This window comes from Episyrphus balteatus, chromosome 1, assembly GCF_945859705.1.
Source record: "Episyrphus balteatus chromosome 1, idEpiBalt1.1, whole genome shotgun sequence".
Lineage (NCBI taxonomy): Eukaryota > Metazoa > Arthropoda > Insecta > Diptera > Syrphidae > Episyrphus > Episyrphus balteatus.
Window position 1 is genome coordinate 50,447,511 of NC_079134.1, and position 20,174 is coordinate 50,467,684.

At 32.2% G+C, this 20,174-nt stretch overlaps 2 protein-coding genes across 3 annotated transcripts; one reads left to right on the forward strand and one right to left on the reverse strand.

Annotated features, from left to right (window-relative positions):
* Positions 1–851: 851 nt before the first annotated feature.
* LOC129921540 (regulation of nuclear pre-mRNA domain-containing protein 2) lies at positions 852–12,819 on the reverse strand. Of its 2 annotated transcripts, none has more exons than XM_056003418.1 (13): positions 12,218–12,819; positions 11,095–11,221; positions 7,917–8,082; positions 7,732–7,855; positions 7,489–7,664; positions 7,266–7,424; positions 7,078–7,195; positions 6,094–6,720; positions 5,895–6,028; positions 5,612–5,830; positions 5,492–5,543; positions 5,335–5,430; positions 852–1,893 (listed from the first exon to the last, which is right to left on the reverse strand). In XM_056003418.1, exons 1-13 carry the CDS (start codon positions 12,378–12,380, stop codon positions 1,037–1,039), a joined length of 3,018 nt encoding a protein of 1,005 aa, XP_055859393.1. In that variant the 5' UTR covers positions 12,381–12,819; the 3' UTR covers positions 852–1,036. The 2 variants fall into 2 exon arrangements, with proteins under 2 accessions (XP_055859393.1, XP_055859392.1); XM_056003417.1 differs by having other exon boundaries at positions 5,335–5,436.
* A 2,885-nt stretch (positions 12,820–15,704) lies between these two features.
* On the forward strand, positions 15,705–16,959 carry LOC129921302 (probable ribosome production factor 1). Its single transcript, XM_056003067.1, has one exon. It carries the CDS (start codon positions 15,807–15,809, stop codon positions 16,902–16,904), a length of 1,098 nt encoding a protein of 365 aa, XP_055859042.1. The 5' UTR covers positions 15,705–15,806; the 3' UTR covers positions 16,905–16,959.
* The last annotated feature ends 3,215 nt before the right edge of the window (positions 16,960–20,174 follow it).

Sequence of the window (20,174 nt, forward strand, 5' to 3'; positions counted from 1 at the left end):
AAGCTTTTCCATAAAAAAAACATACAGCGCTATAATTATCACCCAGCGATATATGAAATTTTGAAAACAAAAAAATTCTTTGTAAGGTTTTATTAACCTCTAACTTCATTGGGCCAAATTCATAGTTGTTGTTTAACTAAAACTGGAGTTTATCCAATGCAATTCAAATAGGATAATATCGAGTTTTTCATAAAATAAAGATATTTTAGAAATGTTTAACGATCAAGTTTACACTTTTATCTGCTGTGTGTGATGATTTAATAAAAAAAAAATTAAATATGCACTTAATTATGAAAATGAATTAATTCACTTAACTTTTTCTTGAAACAATGTTAAAAGTGATTTAACCCACATTCATACTCGTAATTAAGGGCACAAATATCGCAAAGATGTTATGGCCCTAAACTAATTTTCATAAGTTTTTTTCTTTCCTGCAAATAATTAATTTAGTCATGGTTTTCCCACTTAGATAGATACAATTATAACAATATTATTGTGAAATTATAATAATAATGATAAATATTATAATTACATTGTAAATAAAATAAAATGTAATAAGAAATTTTTGCACAGTTATATAGTTTTGTTTTATTTTACAGCTAATAAATTGTTTGAAAGCAAGAAGTTATTTTTTTTTATTATTATTTCATTTTTAAGCGCTTACATTGCATTTCTATTTTGTATTTTTACATATTATATTTTGTTTCATTTCTCTAATCGTATTGAAAGCCAAACAAAATCTTTATTTTTCAACGTTACAAATTTATATAACGTTATTATTTCCTACATAATACAAACCGGAACTGATTGTTAATATTATTTATTTTATGTTGATGATCAATCAAAAATGGTTGTTATTTTTTGTTTAAATAATATAAATTCTAATTTAATAATAATAATAATTACAACATTGGGATCTTGTCCTCTTTTTCGTATGATTTAGTTAAACGGTTTTAAATTTTAATATGGAACTCTTACAAACTAATTTCTTACGACGCAAACGAATAGTTGTTTAATGTGCAATGAGAATAATTGTTTAATGCCAGGCATTCCCTCGAAATTTACCACGAAACATATTACCGCGTGGAGCTGGTCCGCCGCCGCCACCTGGTGGTCCACCAGGTCCACCACCACGGCCGCGAGGTGAGAAGAATGGGTTGCCCCGGGGCGGTCTGGGTGAACCACGAAAATGACTTTGAGGTTGATGAGGATTAAAGTTTCGAGGTGATTGTTGAAATGGACTACGTGGAAACCTCTGAAATTGCTGCCGGTGTTGTTGAAAGTCAACAGGCTGATGAAATTCACCAGATTGATGGAAATTACCACCCTGATGTGGCATTTGTTGTTGAAAGTTGTCTTGTGGTTGTTGTTGTTGTTGTTGTTGCATATGAAAAGGCATTCGAGGTTGTTGTTGTTGTTGTTTCCATGGATTCATTGGCGGTCGCATCATATTGTTATGCATTCCGTTGTTTGGAGGCTGTTGATCGTCGAATGGTGTCCGCGAGAAAGGATTCACATGTGCCGGCTGCTGATTATCCCAGATTTTGTTATTCGGTGTAGGGGGTGTGTCTAATAAGGGTGGCCTATTATTAGCAACTGGTATTAGATTATCTCGATATGAGAACGGTTTTGTTGGCATCCCAGCAGTGTTATTCATTTCTTCTTCTTCTGTTGGTTCTTCGGGAATATACTCTTCGTTATTCGATATTGCATCGTATTCTTCAGAACTTGGTGGTTCTTGACTATTTTGTTCTTCATCTTGTTCTTCTCTTTTATTTTCTTCTCCATCTTGTTGTCCTTGATTTGGCTCTGGTAATTTGTCTTGTTTTTGTTTTTGTTCCAGTTCCTTTTCTTTTTCCTTTAGCGCTTTCTGCCTATCTTCTGATGCTACTTCTAATAAAATTAAAATTATTTGGTTATAGCGTAGTGTGGGTCACAATTTACAAGAGGTCAAAATAATTATGGAGAATAGAATAAAATCAAAAATATTTGAATCAGAATTCAATACAAAAATTTAAAATAAATAAAAAATTATAAACACAATATGTAGTTTGTGGAGGGATAAAATGCCCTACAGCCGACTTAGTTACTTTGTCTCGTTTAGTACCACAAACAACTCTTTCGGCAATATTAAAACCGAACTCATGGTATTTACAACTAAAATCCCTAACTTCCTTCTATCCCAACTTAACGGTCAAATCTTATCACAGTCACACAAAATATTTTGGCGTCATTTTGGAAACTAAATTGAGCTGAACATTTAACAGCGGGTAAAGAAGGCGAGCATTAATTTCTATGCCCGAGCAAACCAAATCAAAAATGATTTTATGGACGACCGCTGTGGAGGTCATACGACCTCTTCCCACTTAGGGCTCCATTGTGTGACGGCCTGCAATCAGTTAAGCATATAACATTAACAAACTTAAGAAAGTCTAGAGTATAGCGATCGTAGGGACGCTTGGGTCTCTCCACTCGTCTCCCACAAAGACACTTAACGGTCTTTTGCATCTCTTACCTATAGACCTTCATATTAAACATCAGGTGTCTTGCAGCGCCTTAAAGCTTGTAACGAAGCGTTACATGCTTTATAATATATACATATATCCCCCGTTACCCAATTAAAACAAGAATACTAGATAAAATCATACGATTACTTTTTCTGTCTGTTATAATTCACAGTCAGTCATACCAGGAAGTAAGACATCCATATAAAACCGAAAAAAACAAGAAGTGCCACCAGGGGCCAAATAAAACCTGCTGATCAACCAGAGCTATTGCCTGCCGTTGTGCGTGCCACCACGGGCCGAAACAAAAACCTGCAGATCAACCAGACCTATTGCTTGCCGTTGTGCGTGCCACCAGGGGGCCGTAATAAAACCTGCCGATCAACCAGAGCTATTGCCTGCCGTTCTGCGTGCCACCAGGGGCCGTAAATAAACCTGCCGATCTACCAAAGCTTTTGTCTGCAGTGTTGCGTGCCGTTAAAGGCCATAAGATAAACATAAAGTTTCCCTTTTTTAGCCGACTAAAGCACCTTCTAAGTTTAGGACAAAGAAACGTTTATTCCGGCTGTGGAGACTACAAGAATTGATTATTTTTAAGTAATCTTTATTGTAAAACTTTATTGTAACTTTTTATTTTGTAAGAGTTGTTTTTGTTAATTTCGAGTAAATAAAGGTTTTGTTTTCAAGGTTTAATAGACGTTGTTCGTAATTCAATAATTATAATTTATTAATTATAATCAAAATTACTTGTTTTTAAATAAAATATGTTTAAATATTGATTTTACTAAATAAATACAAATAACAATTGTGAATTAACCACTATAAGCAAATATCTCAATACGGCACTCACTGTCAAATTTAATATAATTGAAATAATGTTATATTTAACCTTCAAATATTATTATAAGGTCATTCTTTTAAGAACCTTCGAACCCAACACAATTACTCCACACTATTTTACCCCACACAAAATATAATTAAAATAACTATAACGTTGAAATTGAGTTTTATTTAAAATTAAGAAAAATTAAGATTTTTAAGTTCGACAGGACACAAAACAGACCTTTACCGTTGAAGTTTTGGTGTTTTCTTCAATATGAACTCTGGAAATCCGACGAGCTTAAACCTTGGCTGGAAAGCAAAAACCACCTCACAAGCTAAAAGAAACCAGTTTTTGGAAGTCAAAACCTTTCGGTCAGAGCGATACAATTTACTTAGCACCATCCGATATTCAATTTTTTTAATTCGGCGGACACCCATGGACAACTGCACTTCTACTTTCAAAATTGTTTATAATTGTAAAGTCAGCTTTCCGTTGACGACAGACTGGGAAGAGTGCATTATGACGATAGACTTCGACACGTGTATTATTACTGATGATGGTGCGGGTGTCTATAGTTTAATAAATCGTTTCGGTTACCAAATTTTAGTAGTGTGTTCAAAGTAGAATTGCTGGCAATTAAGGAAGCATTCAAAAAACTGTTTTCAAAATCACAACCTAACTATACTAACAACCAGGCAGCTTTAAAATTAACTGCTTCGACCACGAAATCCTCTAAATTGGTTCATCAGTGCTAAAAGGGACCCTCAATGATGAGTGTAAGCTTATCTGGATAGACCCTTTACAAGTCACTGGCGGAAAGAGTTAACATTCTCATGAAGGGCTATATCTTCTCAAATTACTTAACAAAAACTAATAATAGGTGGCACAGCCTGACCAGCTGCGCTATATCTAAGAAAATCTGGCCCGCCTATAATACGTCCCGAACAAATTATTTGCTCTCTACACAAAAAAAAAAAACATAGGCCTTTAAGGAAACATGCGGCAAAACACTTACTGACACAGTTGTTTGAACAAAAGGAAGAAAACACCTTTCACTTTATATGGCAATGTAAAGCTCTGGCTAGGAATAGAGCACTTTCTCTGAGGATTGAATATTTCAGTGACATACTCTAGCGGAAAAAATTAAGGGTTAAAAAAAGAATTTCAAATGTTCTGAGGTTTTTCAAGTGACTGTATTTCCGTCGCATTGAAATTTTAAAAAGAGAGTTTTAAAGCTCGAACTTTCTTGTTTTGAGAACTTACAATGAAAGAAATTTCAAGCTTCGGCTCAAAGCTATTCCAGTTTTTGTTTATCTAAAAACATTTTTTTTAAACGTTCGATACGAACATTTCGACGCTGAGATATCGAATTTTGAACGGTAAAGGATCCTTTTGTCTTTAACAATAAATATCTCAGCAACCGCTGATTGCACAATAAATCAAAAAAGGAGTGTTTAGAATGAAACAATTACAATATGATGGAGCCGAACACTTAGCTTGAACATTTCATTGTAAGATTTCTAAACTAGAAAGTTCGAGCTTTAAAACCCTCTTTTTAAAATTTCAGTCCAACGGTTTTTAAAGGAAATACAGTCACAATAAAAATCTCCAAAAATTTCGATTTTTTTTTTTTTTGATCCCCTAATTTTTTCCGCTAGTTTAGATAAAATCTCAGAATCAAAGATAGATCGCTTTGTTTTTGTGCAAAAACTCTGCGCTAATTGGGACAAAAAGCTGGTTTGCTTATGACCGCCATCTATACGTACATAACATACACACTTCAAAATTCTAGCATGTCATTAATTTGAAGAGGGGAGCTCGCCGTATTGCGGTATCTTGGTCTAATAAGGTCTATTTATAATTAAAGAAATAAACTTATTAATCTGAAAAACTAAAAGATGATCGAGACCTTATCTTTAAGAAAAGACTAAGGTCTTGGTTTAAGAAAAGTTGTTGAAAATTTAAAAATAATATAAAACCCAAAACTAAAAAAAAATGAAATCAAACCTCTTAAAATATCTTCCAAATCTTCATCAGACATATCCATATCGATACTTTCAACCATATCACTGGGATCGTAACCCGGTTCATCGCTTGTTCGACCTGTAACTTTAAATACAAAAATAAAACCAAATATTAAAAAACAATTAATGTAAAACAATACCTGCAGTATCTTTTTGGGGTTGAGTGTCTTCTTTCACTTCAGTAGGCGGTGCCTTTAATCAGAAAGAAAAAATCATATAATTATAATAAAGTAAATAAATTTTTATTTTAGTAATATTACCATAAGAACTTGAGGAAAAGATAATAGGCCTGTTAGCATTGGAGGTGGCTGTAGAGGTGGAATCGGTGGTGCTGGGGCAGCTAAAGCTTTGTTTTCAGTCGTGGATGAATTAGACAACGTTCGATAATCAATATCTGCTGTCTTGGGGGGCTGTGGTTGGGGCTGTTGTTCTTGGGGTGGTTTAACAGGCGGGTTTACTGACATCGGTGTCCGGAAATCCTTTAAATATAATGTTAATCACTATACTTGAATTGATACAAAGATGAGTTTTGTCTTTTATTACCTTGTCTTTGGATGGTGCCACCCAAGTCTTATTAACCCTCTTATATTTATCATCGCTGTCCCTCTCCCTACACCTCGGCGACCCAGTCAGTGATATAAGATTTCTATGGTCAATATCCAGCTGACGTGATTTATCTGTTTTCAAATTTTATTAAGTAAGAACTTTTTGTTCAGAAAAAAAAAAAGAAATATTTTATTACTTGGCCCTAGGTTCGGTAGAATAGGTGGTGCAACTGGAACCGGCAGATGCAGTTGACGATGATCAACATCTTGCATTGGCATAATGTCATTTTCCAGCTCATCGTACTCTGCCACACTATCGTCGAGTATACTTTCTTGATCGAAATGTCCCGGTGATATTGGCGTATCGATGCAATGATTAAATTGATTGGATGAGTCGAGCGGTGTCCATGACATATCCAAATCCCATGTTGAATTGAAGTCATCACTTTGAGACCCGTTGCCACCAAGAGATGGTGGCATTGGTGGTGGCATTAATGGCATGCTTGCGTCATAGCTGTTATTTGATGAATTTGAGATATAACTAGAATCGCTGGCGTAATTAGGCACCATTGGATTGTAGCGATTTGATGTATGCCCTCCACCATAGGACAGTGATGGAGATACATAATTGGATGACGTTGGTCTTGCTAGAGATGAATATTCTGGCTGACCTGTCGGCATGGGTAGTGTTATTGTGCTCGCAGAATATGGGTTGATTGAGGCCATTGAATTGATTGGTTCGGGCTTGTAAAACCCCGGGCCACTGAAACTATCATCAAGGACATCAGAATCTGTTCTGCTGGCAATTACTTCAATTGGTTGACCTAGAAATAAGATAATAATTACAAAAGGTCTATAAGTTTTGATAAAAGTATGGTTTTTTTTTTTAATTTTCGCACATCGAAATTAGTTTTGAAAAAAATTAACAGACATGCCGACAAGGCGACAAGACAACATGCCGACAAGGCGACATGGCGACAAGGCTACATAGCGACATTGTTCACCTTGTGCCATAATGTTGATTTTTGGAGATCTCGACATTATAAGACAAACAAAGATTGAGCACACTGTATCATATCAAAGTTAAAAAATAGACATTAAAAAAGAAATTAAATAAATAGAAAAAAAAATTACTTGACTTATATTACAAATACAAATTAAACAATAATAAATCGACTTACTTGCTGTTAATGCATTAGGGACTTTTGGACTGTCATCTCTTTTAAAATCGTTTATATCAAATGGAAGTTTACCATCTAAATAACTTGTATATCCATTAAACGCACTTTTAAAAATATTCTGTAAAATCAAAGAATTCCCAATTAGACAAAGTGTACAGAAAAAATAACAAAAGGTAAATATAGCTAACCATAGACGGACTTTGTTCGTCTGGTAAGTTTATATCAGAATCTGGTTCCGGTGATGGCGCATTAATATCTGGTGATGGTATAGGACTCGGTAAATTAGGTGTAATTTCATCCAGCTTCTTTTTCACCAGTTTTATTCTACTACCAAAGTTTTTATAAGCCTAAGGATAAAACAAAAAAGTTAAATCAATTGTGTAATACAATTTGTATGAAAATCAAACTTACACTGACTACGACTTTCACTTCTCCCCTTTGACTTGCATAGAACGTAATTGCCGTTTCTAAATTCGCCAATACAGCTTTTCGACTCTTAATTTCAGCTGCCAAATGTTTTCTTTGTTTCTCTATGCTCGCTACATATCTCTCAAGTTCTTGTTCGACATCATCCGAATGACTCTTATCTACAAATATGTAATTATTTATTTTGATATAAGATACAATCTATATGAAATTTCCTTTTTAACCAACCTTTAAGAGCCGTTTTGATGTTTTCAATATCACAATTAGGTGCCTTGGGCAAGTTTTTAAAACTTTTGTCTGTTGCCGTTGACAATTCAACGCATTCTCTTATATTTGAGATCAATGCAGAGCTCTGAAAAAAAATGATGGTAAAATTATTAAATAATTCGTACCAAATTGTAAAGTTGACATACTTGAAATTCATCAGGAATGACCTCTGCGTTATTGGATGCATGAGATTTTTTCGAAATATTCATACTCAGCAGGCCACTTAAGTCACTAAGGTATTCCTCACTGTAAATGCCTCTTTGTTCCCATATTTTAAAAATACGAAATATTTTATTTCGAACTTTATCGTCTCTGTAAAATATTTTTGAAAAATTAATCATTTGTGGGAAATTGTTGTTTCTAAATTTATTTTATGTACTATTTATACATCTGTAATTTTCCCCATTTTACAGGCTGTAGGCTTACCCAATTTTGTTAACAAACAATCAAACTAAAACTTTAAATTAAAACATTAGTACAAAGTGGTTTATCCAACTCCTCCCTTTTTTTGGCTTTTCGTCAAAATGATGATCAAGTTATAATTGTAAAAATGTTTGTATTAAAGCCTGGAATTCGGTTTAAATATTTTATTTTGATATTCAATTTTTTAGCTTTTCACTGAAAGAAAAAATTAAAATAAAATAATTAAATTGAGCTCCAGCGTTTAATACAATTTTTTTTCCAAAAGTAATCCTCATTCCAATTGTGTTTTTGTAAGGAGATATGTTTTGTTTGAACTAAATTTTTATTTGCTCTAGATTAGATTAGATTAGATTCTTCCTTTATTCATTAGATAAATTACATTTTTTTCTATTGGAAATACGGACATGACAATGCTGCCGCCTGCCGGAAATGACATTTCAGTAAAATAAATATAATTATATAAAGAGAAGATGTATCAAAAAGATTTACAAAAAATTTGAAATAATAAATTACAAAAATAAATATTATGCAAAATATTAGACAAAAGTTTATATTAACAAAGATATGAGGAATAAATATAAATATAATTTTAAATTTCAAATATTAAATATTAAATTTTAAAATTTTAAATTTTAAATTTTAAATTTTTAAAATTTACAATAATTTGCAGCCATCAGAAAGAAGAGATTTTAACGAACAAATTACCCACCGAAAATTAGGGTGTTTTTTTGATATTAAGTTAAAATAAGGTTAAAAAAATAATATTTTAAATCAAATAAATTACTGTGTATTTGAGACATAATAAGGTAGGTTTTCACCAAATTTCGTAGAAAAAAACATCTTTTTGAAAAAGATAAAAATAAATAACCAAAAACTCGATTTTTTTAATTTTTCATATACCTAAATTTTTGAGGTTAGTGAAAAAATTGTCAATGCATAAGTTGTTGATCTTTTTATTACCTACAACTTTGCCATACAACTTTTTTCCATAGAACTTGTAGTTTTGCCGGAAATCGAGATATACCATTTCTTACCATTAAAAACTCAACCCACTTCCCGAACTCGGCTCGCCCGTAATTTATTTTTCCTTAAATTTGTATCATATTCACCTCCTTTCCCAATGGGTTTCATCCTACAAAAAAATTCTAGCCCCTATTACGGTTGTCAAATATTAATTGATAGATAAACTATAAACTTATCAATTGATAGATATTTTGGTATTACGGTTGTCAATTGATAAATTTTTCTCTATTGTGAACATTGATTAAAATACAATTGTGAATAGGCGCTATTTTTGTTTTTACGTTTTATTTCTCTTTTTCAACTTGCAATTGTTTTATTTGTTAACCTGCGTTCTTCCTGTTGTGAGTGATTTAAATGTATCCATTTGGGAAAAAGGTGCGTTTCTATGACGCTTAACAATGGAATACAATGGTGTAGCTGTGGCTGTAGCTTGTAGCGCAAGTTGTAATATTCTCAACTTTTACCTGAGCTGCAGCTTACTTTTGTAGGGTTTTACCTGAACAAAATTTTGAAAATACTACAAGTACTTCAATAAAAAACTAAAGACTAGAATTAGCTGACAATGACTTGAAATTACAAACCACTCACATAAATCTCCTCGTAAGTCTAATGAATTTGAAGCATCCCGTATTTGTTTTCTTATAATGGCTTCTACAAATCGAATTTCTTCAGCATTCTCGATCTCTCCAAAAAAAACAAACCTATCGACGACATTATTCACTGACACTTGAAAATAAACTTTTTTTTACTACAATTCTTTTTTACAAAACGTATTTTATTTGACTGAAAATGTCCAACAACGACGTTTTTTTAGTTAAACAAAATATGATGAGAAAAATCTATCGGGAAGAAATTTGCAATTGATGGAAAATTTGATACATAGCAAAATATTTGACATCCATAATACCGAGTTTATCAAAAGAACTATTTACAATAGATTTCAAATTTATAGCAAAGACACAGTTTATCAAAAATTTTGATAGTCGATCACGGTAATACCAATTCATTCATTTTGTTGATAAATGTCAAATATCGTGTTTATATTTGACAACCGTAATAGGGGCCTCTGTGATCAGTGACTTAAACTTTAGATCAAGTTTAGTTTCTCTTTGGCTTATTAACTGAAAAAGATATCTCGAGCAATAAAAGAGATATTGGGAAAATTTAAACAAAGAAGAATATCTGTTCTTATAATCACCGTTACAAATTTGTTTATTATGAACTACCCAACATAAAAACAGAACATCGAAAAACACCAAAATTACGTTACGTTTAGTTTTTAGCATTTTATAACGGTAATATGTATTTCAAAAACGGAGGCCAATCGCATTTTTCTGACTTCAGATTCGAGTTCACCACATCAAAAAGCTTTAGAAAATTATATCTTGGTTCTTGTGTCAAAAAAAAATTCAATTTTATTGACCAGTGTTATTAGACCTATAGAGTAAATTAGAGTACGCTAAGAATGCTTTTTGACGCATTTGGAACAATTGGGGAGAACATCAAGTCCTAAACTGTCCAAATTTGGACACATCACGCTTAATTTTCGCCTGTAAATGTTAGGTATCCTCGAAACAATGTGTTTTCTAAATTTACAACTAAATTTGAAATCGCTTCTCTAATTCGACCTAATCAGCCAGTAGGGGATAAGTTGCAACTCAGAAAATGAGATGACATCCTCTGATAACCCAAGCGCAAAACACAACATTAATAATAAGTTTGTCCGAGCAAATTAGGATCTGGTACTAAGTTAAATTTTGTTTATAAATACCTATTGGTCGAAATTTCAAGTTCACATCCTTCGAAACCTTTTATATTCAAAGATTCAGACCAATGCATAAAGTTCTAAAATAATAAACATTAATTCAATATTCTCACCTGACCATTGTTGTAGCTCTTTGAAGAGCTGTCGCCCAACTTTCAACAAATTCATATCGTTTCCGTTTGCTATATTGGATCACATCGTTTGCCAAATAAAATAAAACTAACCGATGTTCAACGCGAACTTGAAACAAAAATAAAAAAACAATCAATAACAATCATTCAATTACAAACTAATCAAAAAATAAAATACACTCCTGCTCAAATTTAACGCACATCATATTTATTTTACAAAAAAGTCCTACTATTACTTTATCTCACAGTATCGTGGTTATTTTTTCAAATAAGACAGGAGTTAGCTTAAATTGAAGTTATGGAATAAAATGTTTGTGGGGAAGATTTGGAGAGGTATGCTGAAGTCTATCTGTCAACCCGCGAACCTTTTAGAGATGAGTCATAAATTTTCATGGAGTAAACTCTGCCTCACAACACCTACGGAGTTAGTGAGATCTCCTAGACCTAATTTAAGTACCCAAAGATACTTGGCTGATATTCTCGAACAGCATGCGGTTCCAATCACCCCTAGATTTGGTCCACAAATCAGTCTGATGCACGATAATGCATGCTAGAGTGGTTTGAGAATATCTTCATGATTAAAATGTGCCACCTTTGAATTGACCACACAGATATCCGGGTGTAAATTCAATAGAACATGTCTAGGAAATGTTGAAAAAAATGCATTTGCGGCCGAAATCCACCTCCAAGCATTCTTGATTAACAGAAAACTGCAGTGAAAGAAAAGTTACAACAAAACCTTCAAAACTTAATTCGTGGAATGAATAGACGACTCCAAATTACCATATGCGCTAGAGGAGACAATGCCATGTATGGAAAAAAATTATTGGAAAGAACTGTCACGCCTTTCCATTTTTTTAAATTTTTTTTCTTAAAAAACAAAAATTATTTTAATATCAGTTTTCAGACCTTGAATTGCTAAATTTGGTTTATCTTTTTTTTGGTTAATAATACTGTTGCAATTTAGCATTTTTCTGACTTGCTAAACAATAAGCAAACACAAAAAAATACAACAAATAATTTTAAAGCCATTTCAAACAAGATGCAGGGGTATAACTAAAGAAAAAAAAAGTGTGCGTTAATTTTGAGCAGGAGTTTAAAATACCTTTTTTAAAAACATTTAACCAGCTAGCAACAACTTTTTTATGATGAGCTCGTTGATGGAGACACCAAGCAGACATTTGTTGTATTCCATCTTGTGTGTCTTTTAAGTGTTCCAAACGAGTCTCAAATTGATCAGCATCAAAATCTTGCTTCATGTTGGTCATTGTTTTTTTTTTTTTCGTTTTTTGCAAGAAGCCCTTATTTGTTTAGTCTATCCGCAATTCTTTCAAATTCATAAAACAATTTGATGCTTTTAATTAAAAAAGTTATAACAAATCAAAAACGACGCGTTAATTCTTCATAAAAATGTTTAACTTGAAAAAATAGTTAAACCGAGGGAGTTTATATGGTTTTTTTTTGTTTAACGCGGCAAACGTAATGTTGACATTTTGTGAGATTGTTTGTGGGAGATAACTCCACACCACACGCGCTTTTGCCAATTTTTATACAATGCTATTTAGTAAATCAACTTAATTTAACAAAAACTAATAGCACATGTTATGTGGATATAATTGGTGGTAAATTATTTATAAATTTTATCCTTTTTATTGGTAAATTTGAAGAAAATTGTAAGCTTCTCTCGATTTTCATAAAATTAATTGAACGCCATGTTTTTTTTTATACTTCATTTTTTTGAAGGCGAACAGAGCGCTAGCGGTTTTTCGAAGGAACTAAAATTTTGACAGATGGTTTGTGTATTGGATAAGTATTGGAACGCCGATTAATATAACGGTGGTCGATAGCTGAACTAACTTTTGAGGGCATATTTGGTTGATATTGATTTTCATTTGATTTTGAGGGTTTGCTCTCAAATTATGCTTTTTTCCTGTCTGGTGGAATGTGAAAAATTTTCGAACTCATTTTGTGACAGTTTTTCCGATCACAAAATTAAAAATAATGATGCAGAAAGCTTTTTTTTTTTTGGTTTAAAAACAGTTTTTGCAATTTTTTCCAAAAACAAATAACGCTAGAAAGAAATAAAAAGATTTTACTTTCGTAAATTTCTCACTTTTTCTTTTTTAGGTCATTGGAGTTATGGCTTAATTTGTTGTAAATTCTAGTTGATCGTATGGGTTACAATTTAGGAAGTTGAAATGTTAAGAGGTTGTTGTAAAATATTTAAACAGTAGTTCCGCAAACGTGGTTCAGCCTTGGTTTAGGAAATTAACTTGCCCATTTCGTTGGATTAACTGTAGTTCAAGCATGGATTTGGATATTTTCAGATATATGGACCTTGAACCTGTGCTAAACCAACGATTTCAGAAGATAAAAGTTGTTCAACCACGTATTAAGGGCCAGTTGTACAAATATTTGATCCGTGGTTCAACAACTTTTATCTTCTGAATTTGTTGGGAATATTGAGTTTTAGCACAAGTTCCAGGTCCATATAATGTAAAAATAACCACGATCCATACTTGAACCAAGGTTGACCCGCAGCTAATCCGCCAAAATCGGTGGGTTGAATTCCTGACCCGAGCCTGAACAAAGTTTGTACAACTGGCCATAAGTGTTTGTACAACTCGCTGTTGTTGTTATATCTGAAAACGGTGAATCAAAAACTTGACCAAAGACTGAACCAAGTTTGTACACCTGAGATAACTTTTTGGTAGAGTTGTGAAAAAATATCTCTGACTTGTTTCAAGTTTTTGATTTACCGATTATAATCAAAGTTGTGTTTTTTAGCTCTTGTTCAACCAGAGATGTAGATCAACCTCATTTCAATAAGGCTATTAGCTTTTTTATTATAAACTAGCTGACCCGGCGGACTTCGTTACGCCTCTTCTGATATTTACTTCCAATTTTGGAGTGTGTTAATCTTTTCCAAAAAAAAAATCGGGTCACAATATCAAATACAGGTCTTTATAAAAAATAAAAGAATGTGTTTTTTGAGTTCTATTGATAGCATTATCAAGATTGGTGTTTGTAGGCCTAAAGTTCCTGTATTTAGAATATGAAGTATTACGAATTTAGGCTATTCGTATGAGGTGGAAAACTAACTTTTTTGAACCCCTTGAAAACAATATAAATCCAGGACTTGAAAAAATCGTAAAAAAAAATTTGAGTGGACCACGCTAACCATTTATGGTATGAAAATAGATTTTTGCCGATTTTTAGACTTGCCCGATGCATCCACAAAATTTCATAAAAATCGTTAAAAAAATACATAAAAAAGTTTTTGGTTGGAACACCCTAACTATTTAGTGGTATAAAAATAGATGTTGGCCGATTTTAGACGTACCCGATATACCTACAAAATTTCATGAAAATCATTTCAATAAAATAAGGAAATTTTTTTGGTTGGACCACCCTAACCATATTATCATATGAAAACTCATGTTGGTCGAATGGCCGATTCTCAGACTTCCCGACATACACAAAAAATTTCGAAAAGATAGTTCTAAGAAGATATAAAAATTTGGATGTGCCACCCTAACAATTTAGAGGTATATAAAATAGATGTTGGCCGATTCTCAGACCTACCCGATATGTGTATAAAATTTCATAAAAATCAGTCCAGCCGTTTCGGAGGAGTTTGATAACAAACACTGCGACATGAGATTTTTATATATTAGATATTTATAACGAAGAAAAAAAAAAAAAAAAAAAAAAAAAATATTAGAATTAAATATTAGAATTCACAGTATATTCATGCTGTGAGTTTTATATAGTGTCGGTAAACATCGACCAAAATAAGGCGTCTTAGTAAGGGTACGACAGATCTAACTGATGAGCCCACTGTCGTACCTGGGCGAAACGCTTTATAAATTTGGAGTTGAGGTCACTTGAACTTTAAAATTGAATTAGATATTTATATGTATTTCATTTCATTTCAATTTTTTTTTAATCATAGGGACCTAGGGCATTATTAATTAAACTTCACTTCAATCCACTTGTTAATTATTTATTTAATAGAAATAGTTTTAATATTGATTTCTTACAAATATCAAATATCAAAAATCAAAAATATCAAAACGTCATTACATAGCTGTCATTTTACTTCAATTACATAGCTGTAATTTGCGTTTTGTTATTCCAAGTCTGATTAGGGGGGTTCACATTGACCAACTTACCGGACAGACCGATTGTCATTTGGCCTGATGGCGGAATTATGTTTTTCTTGTTTGTCACACGGGAACGCTGTTGAACGGGATAAAAAGTATCCTATGTCCGTCTCCTGGCTCTAAGCTACCTCCCTACCAATTTTCAGCCAAATCTGTTCTGCCGTTCTTGAGTTATAAATGGTGTAACTAACACGACTTTCTTTTATATATATAGATGGATTTGAACCAGAACTTTTTAATTATTTTGGCCACAAAAAATATTTACCATCAAAAATACTTTTAAAAACCATAGACAAAAATTTGAAAAAATTATTTTCTTTTGCTGAACTCTCTACAAGTCTTGAACTACGAAACACGTTCATTTGAAAATCAACTGAATACTTTCACTTTTACTGTCATATCAATCTGTCACTGATAAATGTCATTTTTATAGATAATTCACACGCCACACGTGTGTTTTTACTTTTAATTTTTTTACAAATAATACAAAGATTTTCCTAATTTTTGTGATAAATTCTCTTTCAAAATATGGATTCAGACAGTGATTCAAGTTTTGATGAAGAATTCGATCAACCAGAAAATGATACCCAAAAAACTGACCAACAAAATGAGTCTAAAAATGAAGAAACTGATGTTGAATTAGGTGAAGCCGAAGATAACGATGATGACAACGAGGACGAAGACGATGATGATGATGAAAATCAGGAAGACCAAGTCCGTATGCCAGTAATAAATCCTCTCAGCCTTATGCGAAACAAACAACAAAGAAATGCTCTATTTAAAAAACAAAAACTTGAAAAGAGCAAACGAAAAAAAGCCGAACGTCGTAAGCGCCGCAAAGAAGGTGTCCCAGCAAATCCTGGACACACTATCGAAAGTCTCCGAGAACCCGATCAAACAGCAATAGCAAATATCGAAGATTCAGATAACGAAGAACTACGAAAAGAACTTGAAACTGATGATTTTAGTTCGTATTTCGAGGGAACTTACGAGCCAAAAATTCTCATTACTTTCGCTGACAATCCGGTAACGTTAACTCGAAAGTTTGGTCTTGAATTATCTAGAATTTTTGTCAATGCTTTGGTAAAAATTCGTAATAAATCATCTGTAAAGAAAATGGTACAAAGTGCAATTCGTGAGGAATTCACTGATATTGTTGTCATTAATGAAAATCGTCGTAAACCAAATGGTTTACTTGTAATTCACTTACCAAACGGTCCAACGGCACATTTTAAATTGAGCAATGTTAAAATAACAGAACACATTCGTCGTGATCACAAAGAAATTACCAAACATCGTCCAGAAGTTATAATGACCAATTTTACGACACGTTTGGGTTTAACTGTTGGTAGAATGTTGGGATCATTGTTTCATCATGATCCCGAATTTAAGGGACGTCGTGTTGCCACTTTTCATAACCAACGTGATTTTATATTTTTCCGACATCATCGATATGAATTTGCAAAGCAAGGAAAAAAGGCTAAGCTTAGGGAATTGGGTCCGAGATTTACTTTGAAATTGCGTTCTCTGCAGGAAGGTACTTTTGATAGTAAAACTGGAGATTATGCTTGGATTATAACTAATAAACGACATGCAATGGAATCGAGAAGACGTTTCTTCTTGTAAGAAATGTTGTATTTGTATCGTTTGACTTTTTATTCCTTTATAAATAAAATAAGATTTATTTTTGTGAAAAAGAAACAATGGTCTTTTATTTGAAAGAAAAATTTTAATACCTACCTTGGTTGTTATTGAGGTGCATATTTGAGCGGTTAACATGGTTTTCATAGTCCAAAATACTAGTTTTGATTGCAAGTTTTCAATGGAAATAAATTTGCTGCAATATGAACACAGAACCGTACAAGTTTCCGGAAGCTTTTTGATTTTGATTTTGAATCCTTCTGCCGAACACATTTCTCTTATTTTTGAAATCCTTCTTTATGGTTAATTTAATTTATTTAACATAACTAATTTACTAGTTTACAATAATTATACTTAATCTAGGATATATGATTTTAATTGACTATAGAGAAAAATGTTAATGTTACTAGAATTTGCTATTCTTTTGTCAAACAAATTATAATAGGTAACTGTTGTTATGTAAGTTAAAAAGATTAAACATTTTATTTAGAGGTGAAAATTGTTCATAATTAGTACGACAGTTTGAAATAAGTATACTATCTGGTATGTTTCTTAAGTTTCTTTGTGGAATATTGAAGTTGATACGAGACAGAAGGTGCAAAGAGTCTATATTACCATTGATTAATTTAACAATGAATACAAAACATAAATATGAACGTCTGTTCTCAAGATTGGGTAGATCAATGAGTTTCAGTCTATTGTTATAGGGTGGGAGATCATAAGGGTTAGTCCACCCAAGTCCTCTGAGCGCAAACCTTAGGAATCTTTTTTGCACTTAATCCAGTCTATTTTTATGGCAGTCATAATGAGGCGACCAAACCTGGCAAGCAGAAACATCGTTTTCACGAGAAATTGACACACCATTAAACAGATAATTAAACGAATTAAAAGAAAGTTTTCTAGTAAAACACATAGTTTTACATTTATCGATGTTAAGACTCAAACAGTTACGAGTACACCAGTGGAAAAACGGATTAAGGTCACATTGGAGTTCTCACAATCACGATTATTTGAAATAGATTTAAATAGGACCCAAATGGCTGCCCTGTGGAATTCCAGAATTGATCTTAAACTTGTTTGATTCGCAACCATTGAAAAGTACCGAGTAAGATCTGTCAAGTAAATAAGATTTAATCCATCTTACAAAGTAATCGCTAAATCCCAATTTTCTCAATTTAAAAAGCAGAACTTTATGTGACAACTTGTCAAAGGCTTTACTGAAGTCAGTAAATACGCAGTCTACTTGTTTTTTATTTTTAAAGGAATCAATACAGTTTTCAGACAATTCTATTAAAAAAGTTGCTGTGGAGCGTCCTTTTGTGAAACATAAAGATTCACAAATAATAGCCTCAAAAAGCTTAGGTATCACAGATAATTTGGCAATAGGCCTATAATTTTTAATTTCGTCTTTTTTTCCTTTTTTATGCAGAGGGATTATAAAAGAATTTTTCCAAATAGACGGAAACACACAAGAAGAAATTGAAAAGTTAAAAAGAATAGACAAAGGTAATGGCAAGTGACTTACACAGTTTTTCAAAATAGTAGAAGGTATACCATCAGGGCCTGGTATACAACTATCTTCAAGGTTAGATATGAACTTTACAATATTGTCAGTATTAATGTTAAAGTTCATATCAGTCAAGTAAGTAAAAGATTTCAGTTGGTCAAAATTTTGAGCCATTTCGTCTGATTTATCACACACACAGATTGGAGAATCACAGTTGAAAGCACTTTGAAAGAAATCAGAAAACAGTTGTGTTATAACCCGTGGGTCGTGACTTGTAATGTCATTGAGTTTGAGAACAGACGGATATGAACATGATTTTCTTTTGGAATTAATAAAGTTCCAAAAACACTTAGGATTCATTTTCAGATCTCTTTGCACCTTCTGAATGTAATTCAGATACTTCAAACTTGATTTTCTATTAAAATTATCTCTTGATTCACAGTAAAGTTTAAAGTTTATTTCAGTTGGAGGTAGTTTATAAGTAGACCATAATTTGTTTCTGCAATTTTTAAGACTTTTGATTTCACTGTCGTACCAATCTGGAACAAAAGATTTTGATTTTATTATCGTTAAAGGAACTGAATTAAGAAAGCAATCAAATAAAATATTGTTAAATTCACATTATCAAAACGATTTTTCAGCCTTTTTACAGCATTTATTTTAAAATACAATTTTTTAGAGAGCTAGCTATCATATCAATTTAACTCCGACAACAGGACATCAGAACGTTATTAAACATTCACTTAAACAATTGCATATGCAAATACATTTATATGCATTATTAAAATCTTTTTTTCTTTCTTTTTTATCAATTCTACATCAATTGCGAAAACACAGTGTTTTTTGTATCACTATATTTCAAGATACACAATTTTGTAAAACAGTATTATAATAAACAGTATTTTACTCATACAGTATTTTAAGTTACAGAATTCTGAATTTACAGCATTTTGAAATGCAGAATTTTAAAATCATACAGTATCGTACAGCGTTATACAGAATTTTGATCATACCACATTTTAAAATACAGTAATACGACCCTGTCTCGGCATCGTCGTGATTGTTTCAACAATTACAAGTCTTCAGTTTGGTTAATATTTGCCACAAATATAGAGGAATGATTAAAAATTGACCCGATTTCTTTTTGTTGAAACGGTTGGTGAGCCAACCCAAATTAGAATGATTATAGACCTTAAAATAACGAAACATGCTATATAAAACAATTTTCAATGATAAGCCATTACAAAATTCTTGAAAGAGATTATATTGGTTAAATTATATACCACATTATGCTATTTCTTGCTAAATCAACTTAAGTCCAAAACAGTTTTTCGGTTTTGTTTTTTTGTTATTATTTCTAATAAAATATGACGGTTATTTTACACATAAGTGTCTTACAACTCAAATACTAAATTAACCTTAAAAAATTCAAATTCTTGGACTAAATTGGTTTTTGAAATGACCGATTCATTTGTTTTATCTATAGTAAATGCGGTCAAGCTATTTTGATGTTACAGAAAAAACGCCAATTTTGACTTCAAACTGAATCAACTCAGAAAACACCACCTCGTAGCTTGGTAAAAATTACATTTACTCTCATCAAGCAAGTACAAAAAAAAAACAATGATTTAAAAGTGAATTATGGGTGAGGCTATCCAAGTGTAACGGACTATAGGTATATCGTCCCCTTCGTAAATTGTGGCCGAATTCAGCACTAACCGATTGGAACCATTAATATATTATTCTGA

Excerpts from the sequence above, each read along its gene's own strand:
- LOC129921540 (XM_056003417.1), bottom strand. The coding sequence starts at position 12,380 with ATGACCAACATGAAGCAAGATTTTGATGCTGATCAATTTGAGACTCGT. Across the intron at positions 7,856-7,916 it reads TCATTCCTGATGAATTTCAA|AGCTCTGCATTGATCTCAAA; the intron begins GTATGTCAACTT and ends ATTTTTTTTCAG. Across the intron at positions 6,721-7,077 it reads CCCTAATGCATTAACAGCAA|GTCAACCAATTGAAGTAATT; the intron begins GTAAGTCGATTT and ends TCTTATTTCTAG.
- LOC129921302 (XM_056003067.1), top strand. The coding sequence starts at position 15,807 with ATGGATTCAGACAGTGATTCAAGTTTTGATGAAGAATTCGATCAACCA.